Genomic DNA, 22,864 nt, shown 5'->3' with positions numbered 1-22,864 from the left:
CAGCCTTCTTGGACTCCTCGCATTTGTATATAGCAGAGGGAGAAATCAAATCCAACCCATGCTTTTTCAAAAGCTCCGGGGATCCAACTCTTCCTAAAAACATAACTTGACACGCCATATAACTACCTTTAGCATGTACTGCATCAGTAATCTTTTTCCATCCTTGAACATGTTTGTCATTCCAAATGCCAGGAATGTTAGGGTATAAGCCAGCGCGAGGAGAAATGAAGGTGGCTTCCGTAATGAGCAACGAACCAGGAGCTTGTGCTCTATCCGAATAGTATTGTAGCATCAAGTCGCTTGGAGTATGATCATCTACAGCACGGAATCTTGTTGTAGGAGCAAAAACTACCCTTTGATCTAGTGTATTTTTACCAACAGTAATCGGTTTAAATAAATTTGATTGTTCTAAGCCAGCTGTCATTTTGCAAATAAGAAAATGAGTGCTTATTCTCTGTTTATCTTTCCGACAATGTTGCTTGTATTTATGTATTTATATATTTATATAGTTACGTAGCCAAGAGCGGGGAAATAAGCATCTCTTGATTGCTAGCTTAATAATATTATTTGTCAGCGGAAACGATTACTATTAGTCATAATGAAAATAATCCGTAAGGTTAAAAAAAGATTGCGTTAAAAGCGAAGATAGCTTTCATTTGGAACGAGTAATTGATAAAGTGCTTCAGCTGTTTTAATTATACAAAAACACAGTGACATCCACACACGCATAATAGGACACAGAGGTAAACAAAAAAAGGTCCTTGGTCCCTTCTGTCAACGATAGTTAACAGAGCTAGTTATTATATAGAGTTATATAGATAGCATCTCTTATTTATCCCCTTTGTCTTGCGCAAAAATTGATACAGCTATCAAGGAGCGTCTTGATGATCTCGTTAAGGGATACCACGATGTCACGAAAGTTATCATCAAGGGACCTGTTGCAAAGTAGATTGATCTTTCCTGAATAAGCGACCACTTTAGATTTAAATTAGCCTCTAAGGGGGTTAAGGAATGGTTTGCTTTTTTTCATGGACAAATGAAATGATTAAAATTCGTTTTATAGTCTGTTTGATTGAATTGAATATAATCGCAAAAGGATTCATCGCTTTCATTGCAGTTCCAGATAAACTTGTGTACCGACGAGACGCTCCATTTCGCTTCATTTTTTTCAATCCATATTGTACAAAAACCTTTGAGAACATACATTTGAAATCAATACCTGTTTTCTTCAATACATCACTTAAAAAGATCTTTAAAAGCTCCCAATATGCTCGATCGTATTCGAAAAAAAAAAAAGAAAAAAAGAAAAAGAAAAAAAAAAAAAAACTCTACGAAAATGATTGGAGAAGTAAAATATTGAGGAATCCGTCACCCAGAATTGTCAAACAAAAACCACAAGCACGAAACTCTTAATCATTTCCATATAACTTAAAGATAATTGAGGATGATCAGTATAGTTAGTTCAGATTTATTAAGGCTTGTAAAGTTTTATAGCCAGGTTCTGATTTCAGGAAAGGCTTCATAAAATTTTATTTAGAACTGGACCAGTCAAGCGCTATTTACATCGTAATTATTATTCACTGATATAGAAAAATTGAATTTTCATCCCTTGATATGAATTCCAAAAGTAATGAAAGAGCCTTTATCCTAGCAATAATTCCTGTAAAAATGTTTAATTCAGTTGACGACTACTTAGTGGGGTTATCAAAATAGATGACACAGAATGACAGAAGACACTCTTTGAGTTACAAACTGTCCATACCTTGACGAGTAGGGAGTAGGGGTGGTGCACAAGTTGCCTCAATTGGAATATTTCATTTTGTCATTTGTGTCCCATTATCCCTGTCTGTTGTTTCGGGTTAAACTCTTTTAAAATAAGAGAACCCAAGCAAGGACTTGGGTAGTTTACAGAGATGGAAATAGTAATAAACTAATCATTATGAATATTCGCTTCAAATTCGTAAATTAAATTAATTAGAAAAAGAACCAGTTAGACATAGACATAGACATAGACATAGACATAGAGATAGAGATAGATAGAGATAGACAAGGTAAAGACAGTCAGTTGGCGAAAGTCTTGACAGAGAACACATGAACAAAACACACATGAGGATTCTGGCAAAGCTTTGAACAGGCAGAAATGAACGATGGGTAGCAAACTGTAGCGCAATTTGCACAGAGATCACAAATAAGTTTAACTACGAGATTTGGTTGAACTAGCGTTTATTTAACCATATTACCTCCCGAGACACTTTGCTTCCGGTGTCAGCATTAGGCCAGCCGTCTTGAGAGTTACATTGTGTCCAAAATGATCCAACTCTATAGTCGACATCTGTTGGTTCATTAGTTCCTGCCTTGGCTGTTTTACCTGCAGTGAACCTTGAGCCATTAGATGATCTATATCGACACGCATGGTGAGGCCCAAACATCAAGTCTATCTCATAGCCTTGTTGGTTAGATACTAAAAGACTGCTAGCTATTCTATTTGGTATGCTATAACACATACCACATTGTAATGTAGTCTTTGCATCTACGTTACTTCCGAGAAAGTCTTGGTCGCCTCCTTTTCCATACCAAGATATGGTGAGATGTTCTCTATTCTGCCTGGGTTTACCCATAGAATCAGGCTTACTCCCCTGATTACTGACAGCTAAAGTACTGTAGTCAGTGTTAGAATTGCCATCATTTTGCGCGTGTTCAACATCAGAGTCCACATCACCGTACTCTTCACTTGAATAATCTGGATCATAGTCAATCGGATATCCATGGCCGAAATAGTCATAGAAGTCGCTGACATCTGTATCAGAATAACGCGACCCTGCTACAGCGAACTGATTATGTAAATGGACATCTATAGTAACATTAGGGTGTTTATCATAAATACACCGAAGTATTGCATCTGTAACATTACCGGTGACAACGTAGTCGATATTGTTTCCGGAATCGATCCATAATGCAAATCTGTCGTGTGTACTTGATACACGGTCAACAATAGTTTTTCCATTGAAGTGTCGTGAAATGCAATCATGTATCGTATTCCATACAGTGCTGTTATCAAAACCTCGTCTCAGGTATGTCTCTACAGAATACGCTGAATCAAAAGATAAGATGAGTAATGAAAGGATAGTGAGTATGTGGTTCATTGTTATCACTAAAAAAACAAAAGAAAAGTAGTTGTTTGCACGGTGAAGGAAGTGAGCCCGAGCCCAGGAGCCTGAGCCTGAGCGTGCATACTAACGTAAATCGCTAAAATCCTAAAAAATTCTAATTTACAGATCAAGCAAGTATCCAGAGACTAACAAAGGAAACAAAGAGGACCAAAAAAAGAAGAAACTTTTGATCCTGCTGATGCGACAGAATCAATAATCGACGATTGGCTACTAGCGCTAACGGCTTGTGAACTAAACTTTGAAGTATTACTAGCATTACCATGTGAGTTTGAGTTGCTAGATAAAATGGAAACTACAAAAGTACTGAAAATCCTACTAGAAGCAATAGGAGTCGACGCCGTCACGAAACCATCAGCGGAAGAGTTCCCGTACTTAGTGTCGGAAGAATTAGCTGAAAGTTCTGGCCAAGGAAGAAAAGAACTAGCACTCGAAAATGTAACAGTTGGGGAACTAACGAAGCTATCTGCAATCCCTTCTTTTGGAGTAATCAACAGAGTAGAAATTGAATCACCATGACTGACAGTTGTACTTACTGGCTTCAAAGAACTAGCAATACGGCGGAAACTTGAGTTTTTAGTTGAAGCTGAAGAAGCAGTAATACTGGTGGATACCGAGCTGTTATTGGGAACCGGGGAAGCAACAGTATCGCTGAATCCTGAGCTGGTAGTAGGTATTGAGGAAGTACTATTACCGTTGAAGCCTAAGCTGCTAATTGTAGCTGAGGAAGCAATGACACTAGTGGATCCAGAGTTGTTGCTACTTGGTATCTGAGAAACAAAACTGCCACCGTATTCCGAAAAGCTAGTAGGAGGAACCCGGGAGGTAACTCTATCACTGAATCCTGAAATGCTGGTAGGAAACGAGGAAACAGCAAAACTTGTGGATACCGAACTGTTGCCAATTGGAGTGGGACTTTACTAGTATAAAAGATAAGACTTGATGTGCCACAGTTGAATCTCACATGTTATGAGAATAAATATTCAGTGGAAATAAATATACAGTTAAACGGGAATTGTACTAAAATTGGATGCTTTAATACTATCAAAAAAAAGGATAGTAATAGCTTCCAGGGATCTGATTCACTAAGTAAGCTGTATGAACAATTTATTTAGCTAGATCAGTCAAATATTCCAATCTGAAGATTTGAGCTTTCAACTAGAGGTATATATATCTTTTAATATCAATTTAAATCCTTTCTTTCTGTTTTAGATATATTTCGATACGTAGTTTCGTCTTTTTACCTTCTATAATAACGTATTTGCTAATACAATAGAATTATTGTCTCAAAAGGTTAGTAATATAGTATACCGGTTATGACAGAATGCTTTCCATCATACTTTTGTCACGGGAGAAATCTCACACGTTATGAGAATGTAAATCGAGTGGAAGTAATATATATATGTGTGTTGACAGTCAAATTCTTTAGATCGGAAGATTTGACTGATCAGGCTAAATAAGATTGACACTTAGTCATTTCATTTAGTTAATCAGATCCCTGGACATATTACTATTCTTCTACGTAGTACTAACACGTCCAATTCTAATAGACAATTTTGTAGTTGTAATCGTGACTGGCTTCTCTAATTAATAGCAATGATCACGAATGGTAAATTTTAATCGGAGCTTTTGCATTCAAAGAGAAATTTGCATCTTCAATTTTTTGTTTACTTATTATCAAGCACAATTCTTTAAGCTTATGACTATTAACTGATATTGGCTAATATTTCATTCTTATAACTGTCACGGGAGAAATCTCACACGTTATGAGAATGTAAATCGAGTGGAAGTAATAAGTACAATTACAAAGTTGTCTATTGGAATTGGACGTGTTAGTACTACGTAGAGTAATAGTAATATGTCCAGGGATCTGATTAACTAAATGAAACGACTAAGTGTCAATCTTATTTAGCCTGATCAGTCAAATCTTCCGATCTGAAGATTTCGACTGTCAACACTCATATATATATTGTTCTGTATATTTGCCATCGTGACTGGCTTCTCTAATTAATAACAATGATCACGAATTGTAAATTTTAATCGGAGTTTCTGCATTCAAAGAGAAATTTGCAATTTCAATTTTTTGTTTACTTATTATCAAGCACAATTCTTTAAGCTTATGAATATTAACTGATATTAGCTAATATTCCATTCTTATAACGGATTGTTATATTATGAATGCTAACGAGGGATCCAATTATGACACATTGTCACGATAGGTGTCTTGTTAATATTATATATATTACAATACTCTATCATAAGAGCATATTGCTGAATATTAGCAAATGCAATAAGAATAAAGGAAGAGATATTACTAATGGTAAACAAAACAAAGAAAATACGATTTTAACAACCATTTGGACAGTTTTTCGGAACGGAGGTCTTTCAATTAAAGAGACCTTTGGTTTACAAGGAGATAAATTATGTTAGTTGTCCCAGCGAAGATACATAAACTATGAATCCACAGTCGAATTCTTCAGATTGGAAGATTCGACTGATTTGGCTAAATAAGATCGTCTTCCTACTTTCAATTTAGTTAATCAGATCCCTGGACATATTACTATTACTCTACGTAGTACAAAAGCGTTCAATTCCAAAAGACAATTTTGTAATTGTACTTATTACTTCCACTCGATTTACATTCTCATAACGTGTGAGATTTCTCCCGTGACACCCGTGACAAGTGTCATAATTGGATCCTGTCATAATTGGATCCCTCGTTAGCATTCATAATATAGCAATCCGTTATAAGAATGGAATATTAGATAATATCAGTTAATATTCATAAGCTTAAAGAATTGTGCTTGATAATAAGTAAACAAAAAATTGAAATTGCAAATTTCTCTTTGAATGCAGAAACTCCGATAAAAATTTACAATTCGTGATCATTGCTATTAATTAGAGAAGCCAGTCACAATGGCAAATATACAGAACAATATATATATGTGTGTTGACAGTCGAAATCTTCAGATCGGAAGATTTGACTGATCAGGCTAAATAAGATTGACACTTAGTCGTTTCATTTAGTTAATCAGATCCCTGGACATATTACTATTACTCTACGTAGTACTAACACGTCCAATCCCAATAGACAACTTTGTAATTGTACTTATTACTTCTACTCGATTTACATTCTCATAACGTGTGAGATTTCTCCCGTGACACAAACAAACAAAACTGAGAAAGCAGATGTAAAGTATAACCAATAATCAATGATTATTTAAAACTTATTGTTTGTTTACTTCCTAGTTTTAGATTACTATATAAACGCCATTCTCCTCAGCCAAATTCTTCAGTTAGGATTATTTTGCTGGCAGAGCTAATAAACTTGTTCGATAACATATTCATTAGTATCACCAGAGACGTTACTAAAGATATATCACTCCAGATATTTAGTAACTTATTTTAGAGTATTCAACTTGACAATTCAATCAGCTACAACTGTATTCCACTCACACTCTTATAACTATACGGAGTATTTTCCCGTGACATCATTGTCACAGACGAAATTTCATTTGTTATTAGAATAAGTGTTCAGTGAAAAATTTGCAATTTTAGGAGGAATTTACATTGGATACTTCATGTACTATTAGAATGAATAGTATAGCTTCCAGGGATCTGGTATACTATACTAAGCAAGTTGTATAAACAGTTTATTTAGTCTCTGTTGATACTCATTTTCGTCCTTGCCATTTACGAGACATGCAATTACGCCTCTCAGTGTTGAGCTAAACAATAGTGGAATTTTCTTAGAGTATGTTTATAATCAATAGGATGTTCTATACACGAAGAAAATGAACGATGCATAAACAACGATATTGCGAGACGAATTTAAAGTCCATGAAAGAGTGAATTAGTAAAACAATCAAAGTCTGCCGAATTTATCTTATTTTTTCTTTTGTGGAAGCGAATGCAATAACTTGGTGGACTGCAACTGACATGAATACTTCCAAAGAAGGAAAAAAGGAGCGAATATGAAGAACGAAAGCAGGTTCGGTAAAACTCAAATTTCAGCCCTTTGCTCAGTAAGAGGCTAAAGTTCGATTTGCTCCTTTTGAATTGGTTAATAACGCCCTAATGATGGGAAGCATTTACGAAGTGTACATACCTAAAAGACGATCCACAGCATTTCCTAAGCCGTGTCCAAAGTCGTTTTTCAAGTCAATAATAATTGATCCTAGTAGTTCACGCGCATTTGGATTCACTAGAACAGTTAGAAAATTTCGCCGGTGTATGACATACTCGTCAAATAAAGAAACAAGGCAAAGTTAACAAAACAAACGGCATAGAATAAAGGATTGTTTATCTTTTCAAATCCTATTAGTTTCTTTATATTATAATACATGGCGAAACCGGGGACATCGAGAGAACACACATATAATGCTGCGACACACATAGCTGAAAATACTTTTTTGGTTGATCTTCCAGCTTGCGTAAACCATTCTTTAGGCATTTGAGTTATAACTAATAGTTAAAAAGTCATTTGAACTGCTGAATTAATTTTCTTACCGATTGCCAATGACAGAAATAGCACACACCAAACGAACAAAAGTACCCAAGTGGCAATCTGATTTATATGGATTTCGTAAACAAGCAGAACAGCCCTCGCAATAAATAAGCATACATTATATACAATGAAAACAGTAAAAACGACTGCCAATTCACGAGGCGTCAGATATCTTTTCTTTTTAGAAATTTCTTCCGTTTCAAGAGCTATTTCTAAATCGATATATTTCTTGGAAGCTAAGAGATGTATTAGCGACTGATGTTTTCTTTGTTTGCGAGAGAAAAGAGGTGTTTATCATGTTTGTTGAAAGTTATCGACAAGGTTATTAGTTTCGAACCCAACAAATAAACAAACAAGCATGATTTCTCCATCAGAACTCCTTTGGATTTGAATCGTTCAAACAAGCACACAAACAATTGACATCCCTTTCTATCTATTTCAACAAATCTTACCTGAATACGGAGGAGGCGTACCATCTGAAAGAGGTCGACTCTCTGCCTTTTCATCATTGAGCGTTTTGGAAGAGTCATCAGAGTCTGAAACAGGAGTATACTTATTCTTCATTTTAGAATGACAAATCAAACCCGAAAATAACACGGATATTTAAAGCTAAACGAAAAGCAGAGTCACCAAGAAAAGTCCGAAGAACTGGTTCCACTCTTCAAGGATCCGTCCAAAAAAAAAGGAATTGGACCTTACTTTAAAAAAGTAAAAGAATGTACAAAAATAAACTCCCTGTTAAAACCAAAGATGCGAATTTGAAAAAATCTTGGTAGTGGACTTTCGCATGTCTCATTCATAAAAGCTGCGACATTATGTCACTGACTGGTCACAGTCCTCGTTACGAATTTTCTTTTATTATAATCCAAAAGAGTCGTTATTTATTACAAAAAGTAAACAAAGGAACATTTGGCAAAACAACCATGCTTTTTGCTTTGAATGATATTGATAAGGGATTGGAAATGCATATCTTCATATTGGAAGTTTCAGTAATTTTGGCTTAATAAGTTTTACACTTTTCATTTGGTTAATCAGATCCTAAACTTGGTTGCTAGTATAAAAATAGAATCCTAAATGATTGAAAAGACGAAATATGTTTTTGTGATGATACTTTACTTTTACACTCAGTATTTAACAAAAAAACGAAAGGGAAAAATTCGTCGCTTGTTTTATGAAGTTTCCAAGACTTGTCTAGCTGTAATTTTGGAAAATCATCATGAACGACATTTTTAGTGACTAGAACATCTTTCTTTTCTTTTTATTTTATTTCTTTTTAAGTTAAACAAATTAAATTAAATTAAATTTATCTGATTATACGATAGAAACGAACAAAAGCGATTTCGGACAGGTCAACGCTTCCTAACTATCGGTAATTTGGTTTAACGAAATGCATCAGAGATGCCAAATGGGGTGGATGACAGCTTCACCTCTGCAAAACTTTATCCATTGCCATTGCGGGCTCGATTCATGTAGTTGGAAATTTTTATAAAGTAGATTTATAATAAGCTTGTTAGTCGGATCAGATGTGTGCTACTGTTCTGGAAGTCCTAACATGAAATTGAATATTCATTACTGGTTTGAGTAGGTTTTGAAGGAATTGCAGAAAATGACTGAAAAAAACAAGTACAAGCAGCTAGAAGGTGCTCATTTCTCTCTTGCAACTTCTGACGGTGAACTGCTACGGTACGATGAAATTTTTAATTCTCATCTAAACGACTTGGAAAAAGGTCATGCAGCTCTCAGGAAGCAAACCTCAAAAAGCGTCCATCAACATGATTATACTACAGAGGACGAAAACAAGAGATTTTACATTAATATGCTTGACATTATCGACACATGCAGTCTTTGCCCGTGAGATTTACCGAACCGTCGAAGTTTCAGATTACAGTAAAGTTACGAATACAAAGCTATGGTTCGATTTATTTGACCTTGTACCAATGAGTATTTCCGCATTAATATTATTAATTCTAGCTCTTTACCCGAGCATGTACAAACCGGAATATTCTGGGATCTTATGAGACTCCAATCTCAAAACAATAAGCAATTGTCAATTGATGAAACGGAAGTTGCTTTTAATAATTCATTCTACTCTGTTACACTAAATGCTGACACGATTATTCCTTATTCAAGTTGGAGTTTGAATTTGTCATCATCTGTCTTTCAGATAGCAAATACAAAAACCAATTTGAGTTGACAGTATTTACTCATTACTCATTAAATGTATTGGTGACTTCACTTTCTTTTTGAAAAAGCTGTATGTTATAGCTATAAGTTGAGAAAAGGTTGAGACTAAGTACAGTGAGACACGTTGCGTCACCTACGGAGTAAAGCTTACGTATAAAGTTGCTATATGCGAAAACGTTCTGTTCAATCATCACATATTATCACTACCGTGTGATTTGCGGCTGGATCAGACCTGCTCTCTAACGACAGCGGAAGTATCGCTGTTAGTTCTATTCAGAAGGACAGGGTGGTGTCTTGGCATTTTTTGACTATAAATGCAATTCTGATTCTTCTGGTCAGTGATTTTCTGAAATAGAGAGCTAGGTTTCGAAAAACGCTGTAAGTAATTTGTCAAACTAATTTGTTTTGTTACGCACTTTTTTGTTTGCCTGCTCTTTCTTAGATAGAACTTGTCGTACGTTGGCTGCTCGAAAAAGGTCATAAGAAATATTTGATTATGGAGGTAATTTCTAACGAGTCCGTCAGTCTACGCCACTGAACTGAAAGGATATGATATGTAATAGTCCTTTTTGATTTGTCCCACCCTTTCAATTGGCCCCGTCTATGACTACCTTTATTTTTCCATCTTTTAATAAGGTTTTATGTCGACCTACCACGAAAGTGACGGGGTTGCTGGCCTCAGTCTGTTCCCTCTATGAAATCGGCACTGTTTTTGACCTACTGACCGTTGGAGTTAAGATCGACAAAAGTACATGAAACATTCAACACCGACAAAGGAAGGCAAGTCCAAATTTCGGATGTCATTTTCGTTCTCAGAAATGTTCTCGTCCAAAAAGACTGCTATTTACGGTTGGACTTCCTATAATTGCACCACCGTTATCGGCTTATGCGTCATATCATTTCCTTCATTTCCTTGAATTGTTTGCGTTGTTTACAACTTGTTATACGAGACTCTTTTGTATTATTTTTATTAGACAACACGTTGGCCTTGACAATTGTAAGTTGTGACATCCCTAATGCAGGTCATTCCCAAATTCCCAGACTGCTCAACTTCATATTATGAGCGTGCATACTAACGTAAATCGCTAAAATCCTAAAAAATTCTAATTTACAGATCAAGCAAGTATCCAGAGACTAACAAAGGAAACAAAGAGGACCAAAAAAGAAGAAACTTTTGATCCTGCTGATGCGACAGAATCAATAATCGACGATTGGCTACTAGCGCTAACGGCTTGTGAAGTAAACTTTGAAGTATTACTAGCATTACCATGTGAGTTTGAGTTGCTAGATAAAATGGAAACTACAAAAGTACTGAAAATCCCACTAGAAGCAATAGGAGTCGACGCCGTCACGAAACCATCAGCGGAAGAGTTCCCGTACTTAGTGTCGGAAGAATTAGCTGAAAATTCTGGCCAAGGAAGAAAAGAACTAGCACTCGAAAATGTAACAGTTGGGGAACTAACGAAGCTATCTGCAATCCCTTCTTTTGGGGTAATCAACAGAGTAGAAATTGAATCACCATGACTGACAGTTGTACTTACTGGCTTCAAAGAACTAGCAATACGGTGGAAACTTGAGTTATTAGTTGAAGCTGAAGAAGCAGTAATACTGGTGGATACCGAGCTGTTATTGGGAACCGGGGAAGCAACAGTACCGCTGAATCCTGAGCTGGTAATAGGTATTGAGGAAGTACTATTACCGTTCGAGCCTAAGCTGCTAATTGTAGCTGAGAAAGCAGTGACAGTGGATCCAGAGTTGTTGCTACTTGGTATCTGAGAAACAAAACTGCCACCGTATTCCGAAAAGCTAGTAGGAACCGGGGAGGTAGCTCTATCACTGAATCCTGAAATGCTGGTGGGAATCGAGGAAACAACAAAACTGGTGGATACCGAACTGTTGCTAATTGGAGTTGAGGAAGCAGAATTACTAGTGGACACCGAGTTATTACTCATTGGAGCCTGAGAAACAAAACTGCTTTTGAATCCTGAGGTGCTAGTAGGGGTCGAGAAAACAACACTGCCATTGAATCCTGAAGTGCTGGTAGGAGTCGAGGAAACAATAATACTAGTGGATACCGAACTGTTGCTAATTGGAGTTGAGGAAGCAGACCTGCTAACTGAAAGTGAAGAGGCAATAGCACTAATGGGTACCGAAACGTTGCTGTTTGGAGCCCGAGAAACAAAAGTACCACTGTATTCGGAAGTGTTAATTGGAGCTGAAGTAGTATTACCGTTGGGACCTAAGTTACTAATTAGAGCCGAGGAAGCAGTAATACTTGTGGATACCGAGCTGTTAATGGGAGCCGGGGAAGCAACAGTACCGCTGAATCCTGAGCTGGTAATAGGTATTGAGGAAGTACTATTACCATTCGAGCCTAAGCTGCTAATTGTAGCTGAGGAAGCAGTGACACTAGTGGATCCAGAGTTGTTGTTACTTGGTATCTGAGAAACAAAACTGCCACCGTATTCCGAAAAGCTAGTAGGAACCGGGGAGGTAGCTCTACCACTGAATCCTGAAATGCTGGTAGGAATCGAGGAAACAACAAAACTGGTGGATACCGAACTGTTGCTAATTGGAGTTGAGGAAGCAGAATTACTAGTGGACACCGAGTTATTACTCATTGGAGCCTGAGAAACAAAACTGCTTCTGAATCCTGGGGTTCTACCGTTGTGTCCTATGCTACTAGTTGGAATAGACCTAGTAGCATTACCATTGAGAGCTAAGCTGCTAATTGAAGCTGAAGAAGCATTTTTTACAATTGCTGTTAAATTTGTCATCAAAGAAGAGGAAGTAACTCTGGCACCGGTTGCTGAGCTGTTAACACGAACCGGGGAAGCACTACCACTGGATCCGGATGTGCTAGTAGGAATCGGCAACGTAGCATTCGAGACTGGCATTGATTTTGTCATCGCAGTAGTGGGAGCAACGCTACCAACTGTTCCTGAGCTGTTCGTTGATACCGAGGACGTAAGACTACCACTGGAACCTGAGCTGCTAATAGGGGCCGAGGAGGTAGCGTTACCGTTGAATCTTGAGTTGGTAATTAGATCTAAAGAAGTAACATCCTTTATTGGCTTTGAACTTGCCAACACTGAAAATGAAGTAATGCTACCATAAGGACCTGAGTTGTTGATTGGAGTCCCCGAAGTAGCTTCTGTGTTGGATGCTGAGCTTTTGATAGGAACTGAAGAAGCAGCAATACCACTGGATCCTGAGTTGCTAATTCCTGCTGAACTAGCAATACCATTTGAACCTATACTGCTAATTTGAACCGAAGAAGGCGTGTTGCTTGCTTTTTTCTTACTGCTTTGGAATGAAGCGAAAGCTGGAATAGTAGGTGAAGGAGAACCACTCTGCACAGTTGATGAAGCAACGTTATTGGAGGGACTGGAAGTTTTTCTTGCCGTAATGTGCTCGCCAGTACTGTAAGTCGTGGCTTGAGTGGAGATTTTTGTTATCGCTGAACTGGAGGTAATATCGTTATCTGTCCAGCAATAAGTAGGTGAGTCTGAGTGAGCGTTTCCATAATTATCGACTGAGCATCCGGTTATATGGTCGTAAAACTTTTGAAATTTCCATAATAAGCATTCACCTAGGTCTAGTATGCCACCCGAACACCAGTCATACTGAATTTGAAAAGGGGGCATGCATACTTGATTGCCGTTACGATCACCGGTGACAACAACTGTAGTACTCCATTTTGAGGTATCAAAAATCCTGTCGACATTTAAAGTACTTGAGTATAGAACAATTGTTTCGCTGTTCAGGAATAGCTTCAATTCTGATAGGGATTTCTTTGACATAAATTCGTCACCTTCAAAATTGATAGTGACTTGATATCGGTCATTCCCAATATACATTACATTGCTTATAGTGATGTCTGCAGAAGGAATATTAGCTGTAAAACTTCTATGATCGAAGAACAAGTCTGGGCAGTTGGAATAAGGAGTAAAAATGGTAGCAGTTGCTGGCAAGAAAAAGCAGCAAATTAAAAATATCGCGTATACGTAAACGAAAGAGTAAGAAAGCTTCATATCAAAAATGGGTTTCTAGTGTCTTAGTCTTAGCTCTAAACACTACATTGTCGATATTCATATTAGTTGGTGGGTATATATATATGTATATACAGAATAATTAAATCGCAAAAAAATTATTTTGTTACTCATCCAGCCAGACTAGACAGTTACAAGAGATCCAAAAAAAAAAAAAAAAAAAAAGAAAAAAGGAAAAATAAGAACCGAAGCATAACACAAGATGGTTCCAAAACCCCGTACTTGTTGTCGCTTTGCCGCCTATCCCCAAGAAGTTTATTCCGGTAACCTCGTCAAACGAGACAGGCATTTTCAGTGTCTCAAATCAATTGGAAGCCACTTTTGCTTCATCGCCGACAATTATCAAGAAACCCAAGTGGATATAAAAAGTGCTCAATTGTAGGCGTCTCTGTAGTGATTTATTAAGAGGTGAATAGGAGCAGGTCAATCGTTGGGACAAGATCAAAAACAAATGTGTGAAAAGTTTTTCAATGGCCTCAAGATAGAAAAAAATTTTCCGAGAATTTATAAGGGATCGCATAATAGTCGCATTGGCGTATTGTTGCATAATAGTAAATACTTAATAAGAATCCAGAAGCTGTTTCAAGTGCCGAAACAGTAATCATGGGATTTTTTTTATTTCTCCCCCCCCCCCTTTTTTTCTTTTTTTTTTTGATGCCAGCGCGATGACTTTTATGATTATCGAGGACAAAAATTCTAAATGCTGTGAATTATATGGATAAATCCTCATCCTACATAAACAACCAAGCCAAAGCATGTACAGAATGCCAGAGAAAACTTTTCATCACTTTGTCGATGGACTACGAGAACCCTTCGAAGAACTACAGGTAACAGTAAACAAACCAGAAGAAACGTTTAGGTAACGACCGCTAGCAAATATCAAACTAAAAAATCTTGGCCAGGCTAATATAATATAGCATAAATAGTCACGAATGATTTCGTTTCGAACGTTTAGAAGAATAGAGCTGCATATCTTTTTAAATAGCTTTCGGAAGCAAAGGATGATACAAAGTTAGTAAGAGGTTTGGTCCGTATTCTAAGCTTGGCAATAACGATTAAGCTTTATGTTGATTTGATTTGATTTGATTTAATCTCAAGGATGAACGTTTTATATGTTGAAATCATAAAAATATTTATCGTAAAACTGAACTGTCTATTCATTAAGAAGGAATGACTTTTTCACGTTTTAAAGTATCGAATGTCTTCTGAAATCCTTGAAATGTATCATAGTATCCATGATAGCCGAATTGACGAGCCTTAATCATGGATGCAGCCACATAATAGGTTCTGCCTACCGTAAAATCGCAAAAGGCCCATGTACCAGTGTCTAAAAGGTTAGGATCCAAGTGTTCGCGTTCAGCAATCTGTTTCCATGCCTTCTTCACTTTATCTTGCTGGATCCACTTGGGAAAAGAAATATGGTTGATAAATTCAGTATTCGGGATATTCTTAATGCCCATTTCCTCTTGGTATAACCTGATAGGTGGAGGTGTGGGCAAGGTAATTTTGTTGCTTAAAGAAGACCAGTTATCAAATTGATTTTTAGGAATTTTTAAGCCAAAGTAGTCAGCAATCTTTGGCCAAGTTCTTGACCAGCTGTGAGAATCACCGTTTACAATATTGAACCGTTCATTGCTAGTTTCTGGTTTTTGAGCGGCCCATACTTCAAAGTCGGCGATCAAACCCGAGTAGGAAATATCATTAAGCCCTTTATAGATCTTTTCATTTCCTGGGAAATGGAATGGTTCATCCAATTCTTTACAGACGAGAGCATACAGTGCAATTGTGAATGCTTGATTCATGTAACCTCCTTGAGAAACACCACAGATGTCACTGGGCATAGCAATCACATAGTCCCAAGGCTTATTAGCACTCAATTCTTGAAGGATGTCTTCTTGAATGTAATAGAAATTTGGTAAACCTGAAAAACTTTCAGGAACACGGCGATCTGATTCTTCCATGGGAAGTCTTACTTCACCGAGTTGGGGTCCGTAGTACTTTAGACCAGTCGTTAATACAACTCTCGTTAGAGTCTTGTTATTGCTTTTTTCAAGACCTATTACAAAGTTTCTTAACATTGCTCCATTGGTCTTGCACGCTTCACCTTCATCTGATTCCTCTTTGTAGGCAGTGTGGAAGGCATATGTAATGTTTGTAACTCCCTCTTTTTGGAAAGTCGTTGCAATCTGTTCAGGATTTGAAGTGATTAAATCAATTGAATAGTGCTTAACTTTGCTAGGATACTTTCCTTTCAGTCTGCGAGAGACACAGTGAATCTTGGAGCATTTGGGTTCTTCTAAAAGTCGGTTGATGATGGCAGCACCATTAATGCCAGTCGCACCTGTAACGATTGCTTCAAAAGTGTTTGTCATTTTGTATTTCTCTTAGTTGGTTGTGTCTTTTAGCGGTATGTTTGACATATTTATACTTTTTCGCTGATGACTAAAAGTCAAATGATACAAGGGGGTTGCGGGTTCACATAAACACCAGTTGCGACAGGTGACAAATTGATGACAAAACATAATAATTGTTTGAAAGGAAAAGGTGGTTTTTTCTTTTTACTTTATTGCTTTGTTGCTTATTCATCTTCATTATCTGTCTTTGGGCAAGTGAAAACCAGGAAAGTATCAATATTACACTATACAATAGTCGTGTTGTTGGAAGTTAAAAGAAAGAGATAAAAGAGGCAAAAACCACCAAAGCTTTCCAGATTGTTGCTATGAATGAATGACTATAGGCATATCATTTTAGCTCCTCAGATGACGAAGTGCATTATCAATCTGTCCCTTCTTCCTTCTTGGGATATCTCATTTTCCTAGCCCCGACTGCAATGTCGGACTTGTGGGTTCTATCTACTTTGAATCATCTGCAAAGTCAAGTTGGTTCGGTTCGTTGCTTATATTTGTTAATACTTTTTCGTCATTTCCAAGATTATTGTGTCTTAAGCAGTCCTATTTTCTCAAACGACCTATGCGTCTTGGTGCAAATGGTATATATATAGAGTCGAGAAATCCTTTGCTTGGAAGTATCATATACTTGGCTTTTTTTTGATTCAGTTTGTAATGTGGTTTGTTGCACTTCTTTGTTTATTTTTTTGTTTTTGTTTTTGAATTATCACATCAGTGTCTATATCATTTAACATTACTGTTAAAATGAAGTTTTCCCTGTCTGCTGCCCTCTAGGTTTCTGTTCTTAGTGCCACCAGTATCTTTGGTTCTCAAGTCCCCACTACTAAGCATGACTTGTCGTTTAAGAAAAAATTCGGCATCATGAGTCTTCACTCTGGTAATTTAAAATGTCCACCTTCATCCTTTCTTTGTTGGCAAGTCAGGACATGTTTATTTGACTCCACATGATCATGCTAATCAAGTAAATGAGTTTTACCTGAAAGACACTCAATTATATCACAAAAATGAGACTGCTTTTCTCGAGAAGGACGGAGCTCTTGTCTTTAAATCCTCTGGCAACTCTCCTTTGACCGGTTTTAAGACTAAGCAAGTTACCCCCATTGGCTACGAATTCCGATACAACAACAGTTTTCCTGTCGCATGTCATGTTCCCAACACCGATGAAGTTTATCAAATCTACTATGGCAAGGGTAATAACACCAATGACTGCGTTGGAGTCGTTACCGAGCTTGTTATTCCTTAAATAGTGACTTAGTTACCTTGGTTGTAATTTTTTATCGATACATTGAATATCCTTTAAAAATTGCTCGACCACGTATTCAGTCAATGCAGATTGTGTTTATAATAAATTTGTATATGATAACTCACTTGTTAAATGGTAGCCTGTATATTTTTGTCTAATTTACTCCTTTTCTTTATCGGGATTCCATCTGATCAACAACCGCTTTGTCCATAGGAAGGTATATTTCTTTTGTGTATTTTCTGGATGGCTTACGTAGAATGAGTCGCGCTACTTCATTTTACCGTTCGTCGGCTATGAGCGTAGACGATACTCAAAAACAACTCAATTCACGTTGGCGAAAAGACGCTATTCTAACCGAGCGTAGACTCTGTGTTTATTTGTTTGCTTTTTTATCCATCTCAAGAAACCCCATTCCCCTCGTGTAGGCTCCGTATCCCAGCTCCAGCATCTCTTGTATTTGGATATGAATTTATGTTTGAGCAAGTAAAGTGCATGCAAAAGGAATGGTTCACGACGATCATTGTGTGTGTCCAGTTACATAAAAAAATAAGGTCTTTTGGATATTTGACTTTTTATTAGTAAATAAATGCAGATGCTTCGGTCGGGCACGGGCAATTCAAGTGATCAGATCCTCCTGGATAATACAAGTGCTCACTCATTCTCTTTCTCTGTCTGTTTTCTGTCTCTGGCTCTTTCCATAGAGTTCTATCGTTCAGATGGAGCATACAAGGAAACAAATATGTAAAAGACAAAACGCAAAAGTAAATAGTAAATAGAAACCTTATGAAACAATTGAATAACATGAAGTAAAATAAATTAAAACTCTGTATAAAAAATGAAATGTGAAAAGCTGATAAAAAGTGGAAAAACACGAATTCACTTTTACTACTTTTGTATCGTTTGTTTGGACGTTATATCAACGTTCGAAAATTTAAACTTTCATAAATTTAACGAAAAAAACACATATGAAGTGCATTTTCTGACTTTCATCTGCTGTTAGGAAACAGAATCATTAAACGACAAACACGCTTTGAAAAAAAGCAAATGCTCAATAAAACTAGTACTTTAGTTACGACTCTAGTAATATGTGGAAGAAGATGTCACAGACTGTCAAGGCCGAGGTATTATTGTATTATACAAGAGAGGCGTATAACCTGTCATTGTCATAACCGGTATACGATATTACTAATATCTTGATACATTTATCATATAACTATAAGGATTCATTAGTACAATGAAAACACAGAAGCTGATAGACAAAGAATTAAAAAAAGACAAAGAGATTAGTTTAGATAAAGACTTTGTTACTAATTATAAATAGGCAGAAACTATTAAGCCAAATCTTCAGATTGGAAGATTTGACTGATCTAGCTAAATAAATTGTTTGTACAACTTGCTTAGTGAATCAGATCCCTGGAAGCTATTACTATTCTTTTTCTAGTAGTATAAAAGCATCCAATTCTAGTACAATTCTTGTTAAATTGTATATTCGTTTCCACTGAATACTTATTCTCATAACAAGTGAGACTTCACCTGTGACAGTTACAATCAGGGAGAACAAGGTCTTTCTTTAATAGGAGTCGGTATTGGAATTGTTCTAGCCACATCTTTAGCTCCCGCTGTTTATTACCAATATCTCAAAGTTTATAAAGAGATGAATTGATACGTTTCCCCGGAGCATCGTTTGTGTCCATTATTTTTTGGATCTCTTCTGTTACCGATAAGACTATTTTGCTTTGCCTGGACGTGCTATCCTTAAAAAGTACACTTGTTGGTCCCTATAGTTTTTGAAACTGTGTTTGGAGCTTCCATTTTGCTCACTTTTTCAAGTATTTTTGGATGTACATTGCATTTGATATTTGGAGTTAATTTAGACTATTATTTCTTGTTCTTGTTCTGGTTTCTTTATTTTTAATTTATTTATTTATTTATTAATACTAATATTAGAGAGGTACAATTTAAAAAGACTAGAATACAGCTAGTATAGGCCTTGTGACTAAAAACTACCGGAATGTATAGTATAATCTTTGGATCATAAATGCAGTCTTTTGGTCTTCTTTGTACGCCGGTTTCATGCTGTATATACAAAAGTATTAAACGAAATTGAAAAAGATAAAAATTCCATACACTTCATGCATCTGTCAATGATTGAAGTGAGTAGTTATAAACACTTTACTTAGTACTTTACCTTTTCTTCTGAACCCTTATCATTCAAAAATTGACAAACCTGTATCTACATTTTGTTGGAATCTTCAAATCACTTTTAGCTTAACTATTGTTCAAAAACAGTAAGCTTTCATCTTGAATTTTAAAATATCTTATTACAATCCTTTATTTATTTCTACTTTTCTGTTTTCTTGCCAAAAAAATAAACTTTTTTTTCTTTGAAGAACACATACCTAAATAAACTTGATAGTTAGTGTTTGTTTTTATTGAAATTGTAGGGTGATTAAAGTTAATATATAATGTAACGACTTATGGTTGAAGTTTAATAGCCCTTTTTATAAGTGAAAGTTTGAAAACAATCTCATAAATATATAATGTTTGAAGAAAAAGGAAAGAAAAAAGAAGTCAACATATCCCTTTACTTTCCTTTCCTTTTCTTAAAAGTCATCAATCATGGCAAATTTTTTCTCTTTACGATCTTTAAATATCGATGTCGGATTCGATGTCGGATTCGGATTTCGCTTAAAAACTCCGACATGGTTCGGTTTTGTCACTAAAAAATTTTGATATGTTTTATAAAGTGTAGTAACATAATCCTTGATCTGTTAAAGTGGATTTCCAGCGGACTTGTTATAATAAGTCCGATGTCCGAAATTTTCAAAAGAAGAGTAAGCCACAACCGCCGAATGCTATAAAAGGAACAAGAAAAATCAACATGATGCTTTCAGTCCTTTCCGGCATATATAATATTATCTATCCTTTTATTGATAAGTTTATTACGCGCCAAACGATAGATTATAAACGGTTTATAACCTGTCAATAAAACATGAGTAGAACCCATCTTAACAATGAAGATCTTTTTGGTTACATACCTAATGCTACGTGGGCAAAAGCAGCCACAGGTTTACTTTGCGTTGCTTGTTTACTACATATAGCAGCGTTTATAAAGTCGCCAAAATCCGTTGCTTGGGTAGTAATAATTGGAACACTTGGAGAAATTGGAGGTTGGCTATGCAGACTATACGCTAATTATCGTGTACAAACAGCTACATTTTTCATTTTCCAATTCCTTGTTTTGTTGGTGGCGCCTATCTTTTATTCAGCCGTGTTGTATGTCTTGCTATATCGGTGGTCACTTCATTATGGTCCTCAATTTTCATTACTTCGACCAAAGTATTATGTAGCTATATTTGTCACTGCAGACGTTATAGCTTTCATAGTACAAATAGCTGGCGGAGGTTTGTCAAATAATGATACAAACCCAAAACTAGGGTTTTATATTGCTTTGGCCGGTGTCATTTTTCAGCTTGTATGCACTGTCTTATTTTGTGTTTTGCAATTGATATTTGTAATTAGTGTGATTCGAGTAAGACCTGTACGCGTTGTACCAGGTTCATATGCATTATACTCACCAAGGACGAAATTAAGGGACTTGTCATTTTTATGTCTAACTATCTCAACAATTGCGGTTCTAGTCCGTATTATTTACCGAACCGCCGAGTTTGCAGACAACGATAAATTTAAAGGCTCTGAATTATGGTTTGATATACTTGACTTTGTGCCAATGTTTATTACTGCATTGTTTTTGGCTCCAGCGCTTTATCCTAGCATTTACAAACCAGTAAATTCTGGCGCACCGGAAAGACTCTATTCTCACAGCAGTCAGGATTTGTCAATGGATGAAGAAAGAAGTATTTTGAAATAAAGCTTTTTATATTATGTTTATGATATCATACACTTTTGTTGCAATGAATGCCATTATACCCTAAATTTGCATTACTTTAAGGTGGACGAGCGGAGTGAGCTTATTTACATATTTTATTCAAGTACTTTATAGCATATCTACAAAAAAGAAAAGAAAATATAATTATTGTTAGAATCGTCGCAAAAAAATACTATAAACTATCGCTAAACGTCGCAAAGAAAAAATGTTTAAACAGTCAAGTAGAGACCTTCAATAGGGTTAGTCTCTTGATAGTATTTCATGTAGGACTCATCAGTAACGCCGGACAACTCATAAGTGACACTTGTGTAAGTGTAAGGGCACGTGATGTTCGTGGTGTAATCACAACCATCGGAAGAGCAGTTAAAATGACCGATTTCAGCTTCGCGGCCAGGGCGATTGGCCCAAGTAGTGAGAATATTGGCGACAGAAGTAAAGTTGTAGAGCTTGAATTCTCCGATGCCGTTGGGGCCATCAACTTTAATAGGGTTACTATTCTTATCAAGATGAAAGTGAAGTTGGCAGTGCTTTTCGTCAATTTGAGGAATTTCGAAATTGAAAAGAGCGTTGACATGAGTATCTTGATTTTGATAAACAATAGGAGAAAATTGTTTGCCATAATTAGTGTTTGGAGAAGAAGAGTTGACGAAACGAACGGCATTAGGGAAAATGGAAGGTCCATTATCGGCTTCTTTTACATCTTGGTCTTTAGCTTTCTTTACTTTTTGGCTTCCGATAATAGCAATATCCTCTATTTTAGCGTCGGAGGTTTGTTTAGAAGAAGAAGAAGTATTATTTGGAAGTGCAAGGGCTGTAAAGCCAACACACTTGTTATTACCATTTCCTTTACCAAAAAAGACAGAGTAAACAGAAGAATTTTCTTCGATTGGACAAGCTACGGGGCTTTGTCCATTAAGTTCTAGAGCATAGCCAGAAGCAATGCGTTCTCCAAAATCAAATCCAAGAATGGAACCCTCATCATTACGTTGAAAGTATAACGCACCATTATCGCCAAGGTGAGCAGAAAATCCTTCATGGAGTAAATAAGTATCTGCTAAAGTGAATTTGGCCGCTTCATTTCCATTATCATAAGGATCGAGGTAGACGTTATTGTTGTCACCAACATAAAAGGAATGGAAATGAACATTGATGTTACCTGAGCGGAGGCTCATAACAGAAAACTCTTCATTCTGTTTGATATCAGAACGCTCGGTTAGAGGAGCTGCAAGAGAAGAAATCGGGCTATAAGCTAAAAGGGAGAATAATGCATAAGAAAGAGAAACGGAGGAAATCAACTTTATCATGAAAAAGGCAGATAATTCTTTGAAGTGAGGAAAATCAAAGATGAAGACAAAAAAATAAATTATGCGGATCAAAAAAAAAATGGATGAATAAATGGGTTACTTATGATAGA

At 36.4% G+C, this 22,864-nt stretch overlaps 11 protein-coding genes across 11 annotated transcripts; 3 read left to right on the top strand and 8 right to left on the bottom strand.

Moving 5' to 3' along the window:
• Positions 1 to 1,508: 1,508 nt before the first annotated feature.
• On the bottom strand, positions 1,509 to 3,143 carry SPOG_03605 (uncharacterized protein; the record flags this gene model as incomplete). Its single annotated transcript, XM_013165868.1, has 1 exon — positions 1,509 to 3,143. The coding sequence occupies one exon, from the start codon at positions 3,141 to 3,143 to the stop codon at positions 2,217 to 2,219; it is 927 nt and encodes a 308-aa protein (XP_013021322.1). The 3' UTR covers positions 1,509 to 2,216.
• A 152-nt stretch (positions 3,144 to 3,295) lies between these two features.
• On the bottom strand, positions 3,296 to 4,505 carry SPOG_03604 (uncharacterized protein; the record flags this gene model as incomplete). Its single annotated transcript, XM_013165867.1, has 2 exons — positions 3,296 to 4,082; positions 4,489 to 4,505. 2 exons carry the CDS (start codon positions 4,503 to 4,505, stop codon positions 3,296 to 3,298), a joined length of 804 nt encoding a protein of 267 aa, XP_013021321.1.
• A 2,258-nt stretch (positions 4,506 to 6,763) lies between these two features.
• On the bottom strand, positions 6,764 to 8,462 carry SPOG_03603 (uncharacterized protein). Its single transcript, XM_013165866.1, has 5 exons — positions 8,127 to 8,462; positions 7,677 to 7,910; positions 7,410 to 7,631; positions 7,276 to 7,371; positions 6,764 to 7,218 (listed from the first exon to the last, which is right to left on the bottom strand). The coding sequence occupies exons 1-5, from the start codon at positions 8,236 to 8,238 to the stop codon at positions 7,190 to 7,192; spliced, it is 693 nt and encodes a 230-aa protein (XP_013021320.1). The 5' UTR covers positions 8,239 to 8,462; the 3' UTR covers positions 6,764 to 7,189.
• Positions 8,463 to 9,280: 818 nt separating this feature from the next.
• On the top strand, positions 9,281 to 9,868 carry SPOG_03602 (uncharacterized protein; the record flags this gene model as incomplete). Its single annotated transcript, XM_013165865.1, has 2 exons — positions 9,281 to 9,525; positions 9,646 to 9,868. 2 exons carry the CDS (start codon positions 9,281 to 9,283, stop codon positions 9,866 to 9,868), a joined length of 468 nt encoding a protein of 155 aa, XP_013021319.1.
• Positions 9,836 to 10,397, bottom strand: SPOG_05489 (uncharacterized protein). The gene has a single exon (XM_013166639.1). It carries the CDS (start codon positions 10,337 to 10,339, stop codon positions 10,085 to 10,087), a length of 255 nt encoding a protein of 84 aa, XP_013022093.1. The 5' UTR covers positions 10,340 to 10,397; the 3' UTR covers positions 9,836 to 10,084.
• Positions 10,398 to 10,845: 448 nt separating this feature from the next.
• On the bottom strand, positions 10,846 to 13,892 carry SPOG_03601 (glycoprotein; the record flags this gene model as incomplete). Its single annotated transcript, XM_013165864.1, has 1 exon — positions 10,846 to 13,892. One exon carries the CDS (start codon positions 13,890 to 13,892, stop codon positions 10,974 to 10,976), a length of 2,919 nt encoding a protein of 972 aa, XP_013021318.1. The 3' UTR covers positions 10,846 to 10,973.
• Positions 13,893 to 14,965: 1,073 nt separating this feature from the next.
• On the bottom strand, positions 14,966 to 17,617 carry SPOG_03600 (epimarase). The gene has a single exon (XM_013165863.1). It carries the CDS (start codon positions 16,280 to 16,282, stop codon positions 15,071 to 15,073), a length of 1,212 nt encoding a protein of 403 aa, XP_013021317.1. The 5' UTR covers positions 16,283 to 17,617; the 3' UTR covers positions 14,966 to 15,070.
• Positions 17,180 to 17,561, top strand: SPOG_03599 (uncharacterized protein; the record flags this gene model as incomplete). Its single annotated transcript, XM_013165862.1, has 2 exons — positions 17,180 to 17,236; positions 17,289 to 17,561. 2 exons carry the CDS (start codon positions 17,180 to 17,182, stop codon positions 17,559 to 17,561), a joined length of 330 nt encoding a protein of 109 aa, XP_013021316.1.
• Positions 17,618 to 17,624: 7 nt separating the features above from the next.
• Positions 17,625 to 18,669, bottom strand: SPOG_05488 (uncharacterized protein). Its single transcript, XM_013166638.1, has one exon. The coding sequence runs from the start codon at positions 18,362 to 18,364 to the stop codon at positions 18,137 to 18,139; it is 228 nt and encodes a 75-aa protein (XP_013022092.1). The 5' UTR covers positions 18,365 to 18,669; the 3' UTR covers positions 17,625 to 18,136.
• Positions 18,670 to 20,222: 1,553 nt separating this feature from the next.
• On the top strand, positions 20,223 to 21,617 carry SPOG_03598 (RTA1 like protein). The gene has a single exon (XM_013165861.1). It carries the CDS (start codon positions 20,554 to 20,556, stop codon positions 21,430 to 21,432), a length of 879 nt encoding a protein of 292 aa, XP_013021315.1. The 5' UTR covers positions 20,223 to 20,553; the 3' UTR covers positions 21,433 to 21,617.
• A 42-nt stretch (positions 21,618 to 21,659) lies between these two features.
• Positions 21,660 to 22,754, bottom strand: SPOG_03597 (But2 family protein; the record flags this gene model as incomplete). Its single annotated transcript, XM_013165860.1, has 1 exon — positions 21,660 to 22,754. The coding sequence occupies one exon, from the start codon at positions 22,752 to 22,754 to the stop codon at positions 21,660 to 21,662; it is 1,095 nt and encodes a 364-aa protein (XP_013021314.1).
• Positions 22,755 to 22,864: the final 110 nt, after the last annotated feature.

This window comes from Schizosaccharomyces cryophilus (genome assembly GCF_000004155.1).
Source record: "Schizosaccharomyces cryophilus OY26 unplaced genomic scaffold supercont4.1, whole genome shotgun sequence".
Taxonomy (NCBI): Eukaryota; Fungi; Ascomycota; class Schizosaccharomycetes; order Schizosaccharomycetales; family Schizosaccharomycetaceae; genus Schizosaccharomyces; species Schizosaccharomyces cryophilus.
Note: the sequence above shows the minus strand (reverse complement) of the source record. Positions and strands in the feature narration are given on the sequence as shown.

Coding starts and splice junctions, on each gene's coding strand:
- SPOG_03603 (XM_013165866.1), bottom strand. CDS start 8,238: ATGAAGAATAAGTATACTCCTGTTTCAGACTCTGATGACTCTTCCAAA. Junction 7,911..8,126: donor TACGCCTCCTCCGTATTCAG/GTAAGATTTGTT, acceptor TACATCTCTTAG/CTTCCAAGAAATATATCGAT. Junction 7,372..7,409: donor CTTGTTTCTTTATTTGACGA/GTATGTCATACA, acceptor TAACTGTTCTAG/TGAATCCAAATGCGCGTGAA.
- SPOG_05489 (XM_013166639.1), bottom strand. CDS start 10,339: ATGACCTTTTTCGAGCAGCCAACGTACGACAAGTTCTATCTAAGAAAG.
- SPOG_03600 (XM_013165863.1), bottom strand. CDS start 16,282: ATGACAAACACTTTTGAAGCAATCGTTACAGGTGCGACTGGCATTAAT.
- SPOG_05488 (XM_013166638.1), bottom strand. CDS start 18,364: ATGTTATTCAATTGTTTCATAAGGTTTCTATTTACTATTTACTTTTGC.
- SPOG_03598 (XM_013165861.1), top strand. CDS start 20,554: ATGAGTAGAACCCATCTTAACAATGAAGATCTTTTTGGTTACATACCT.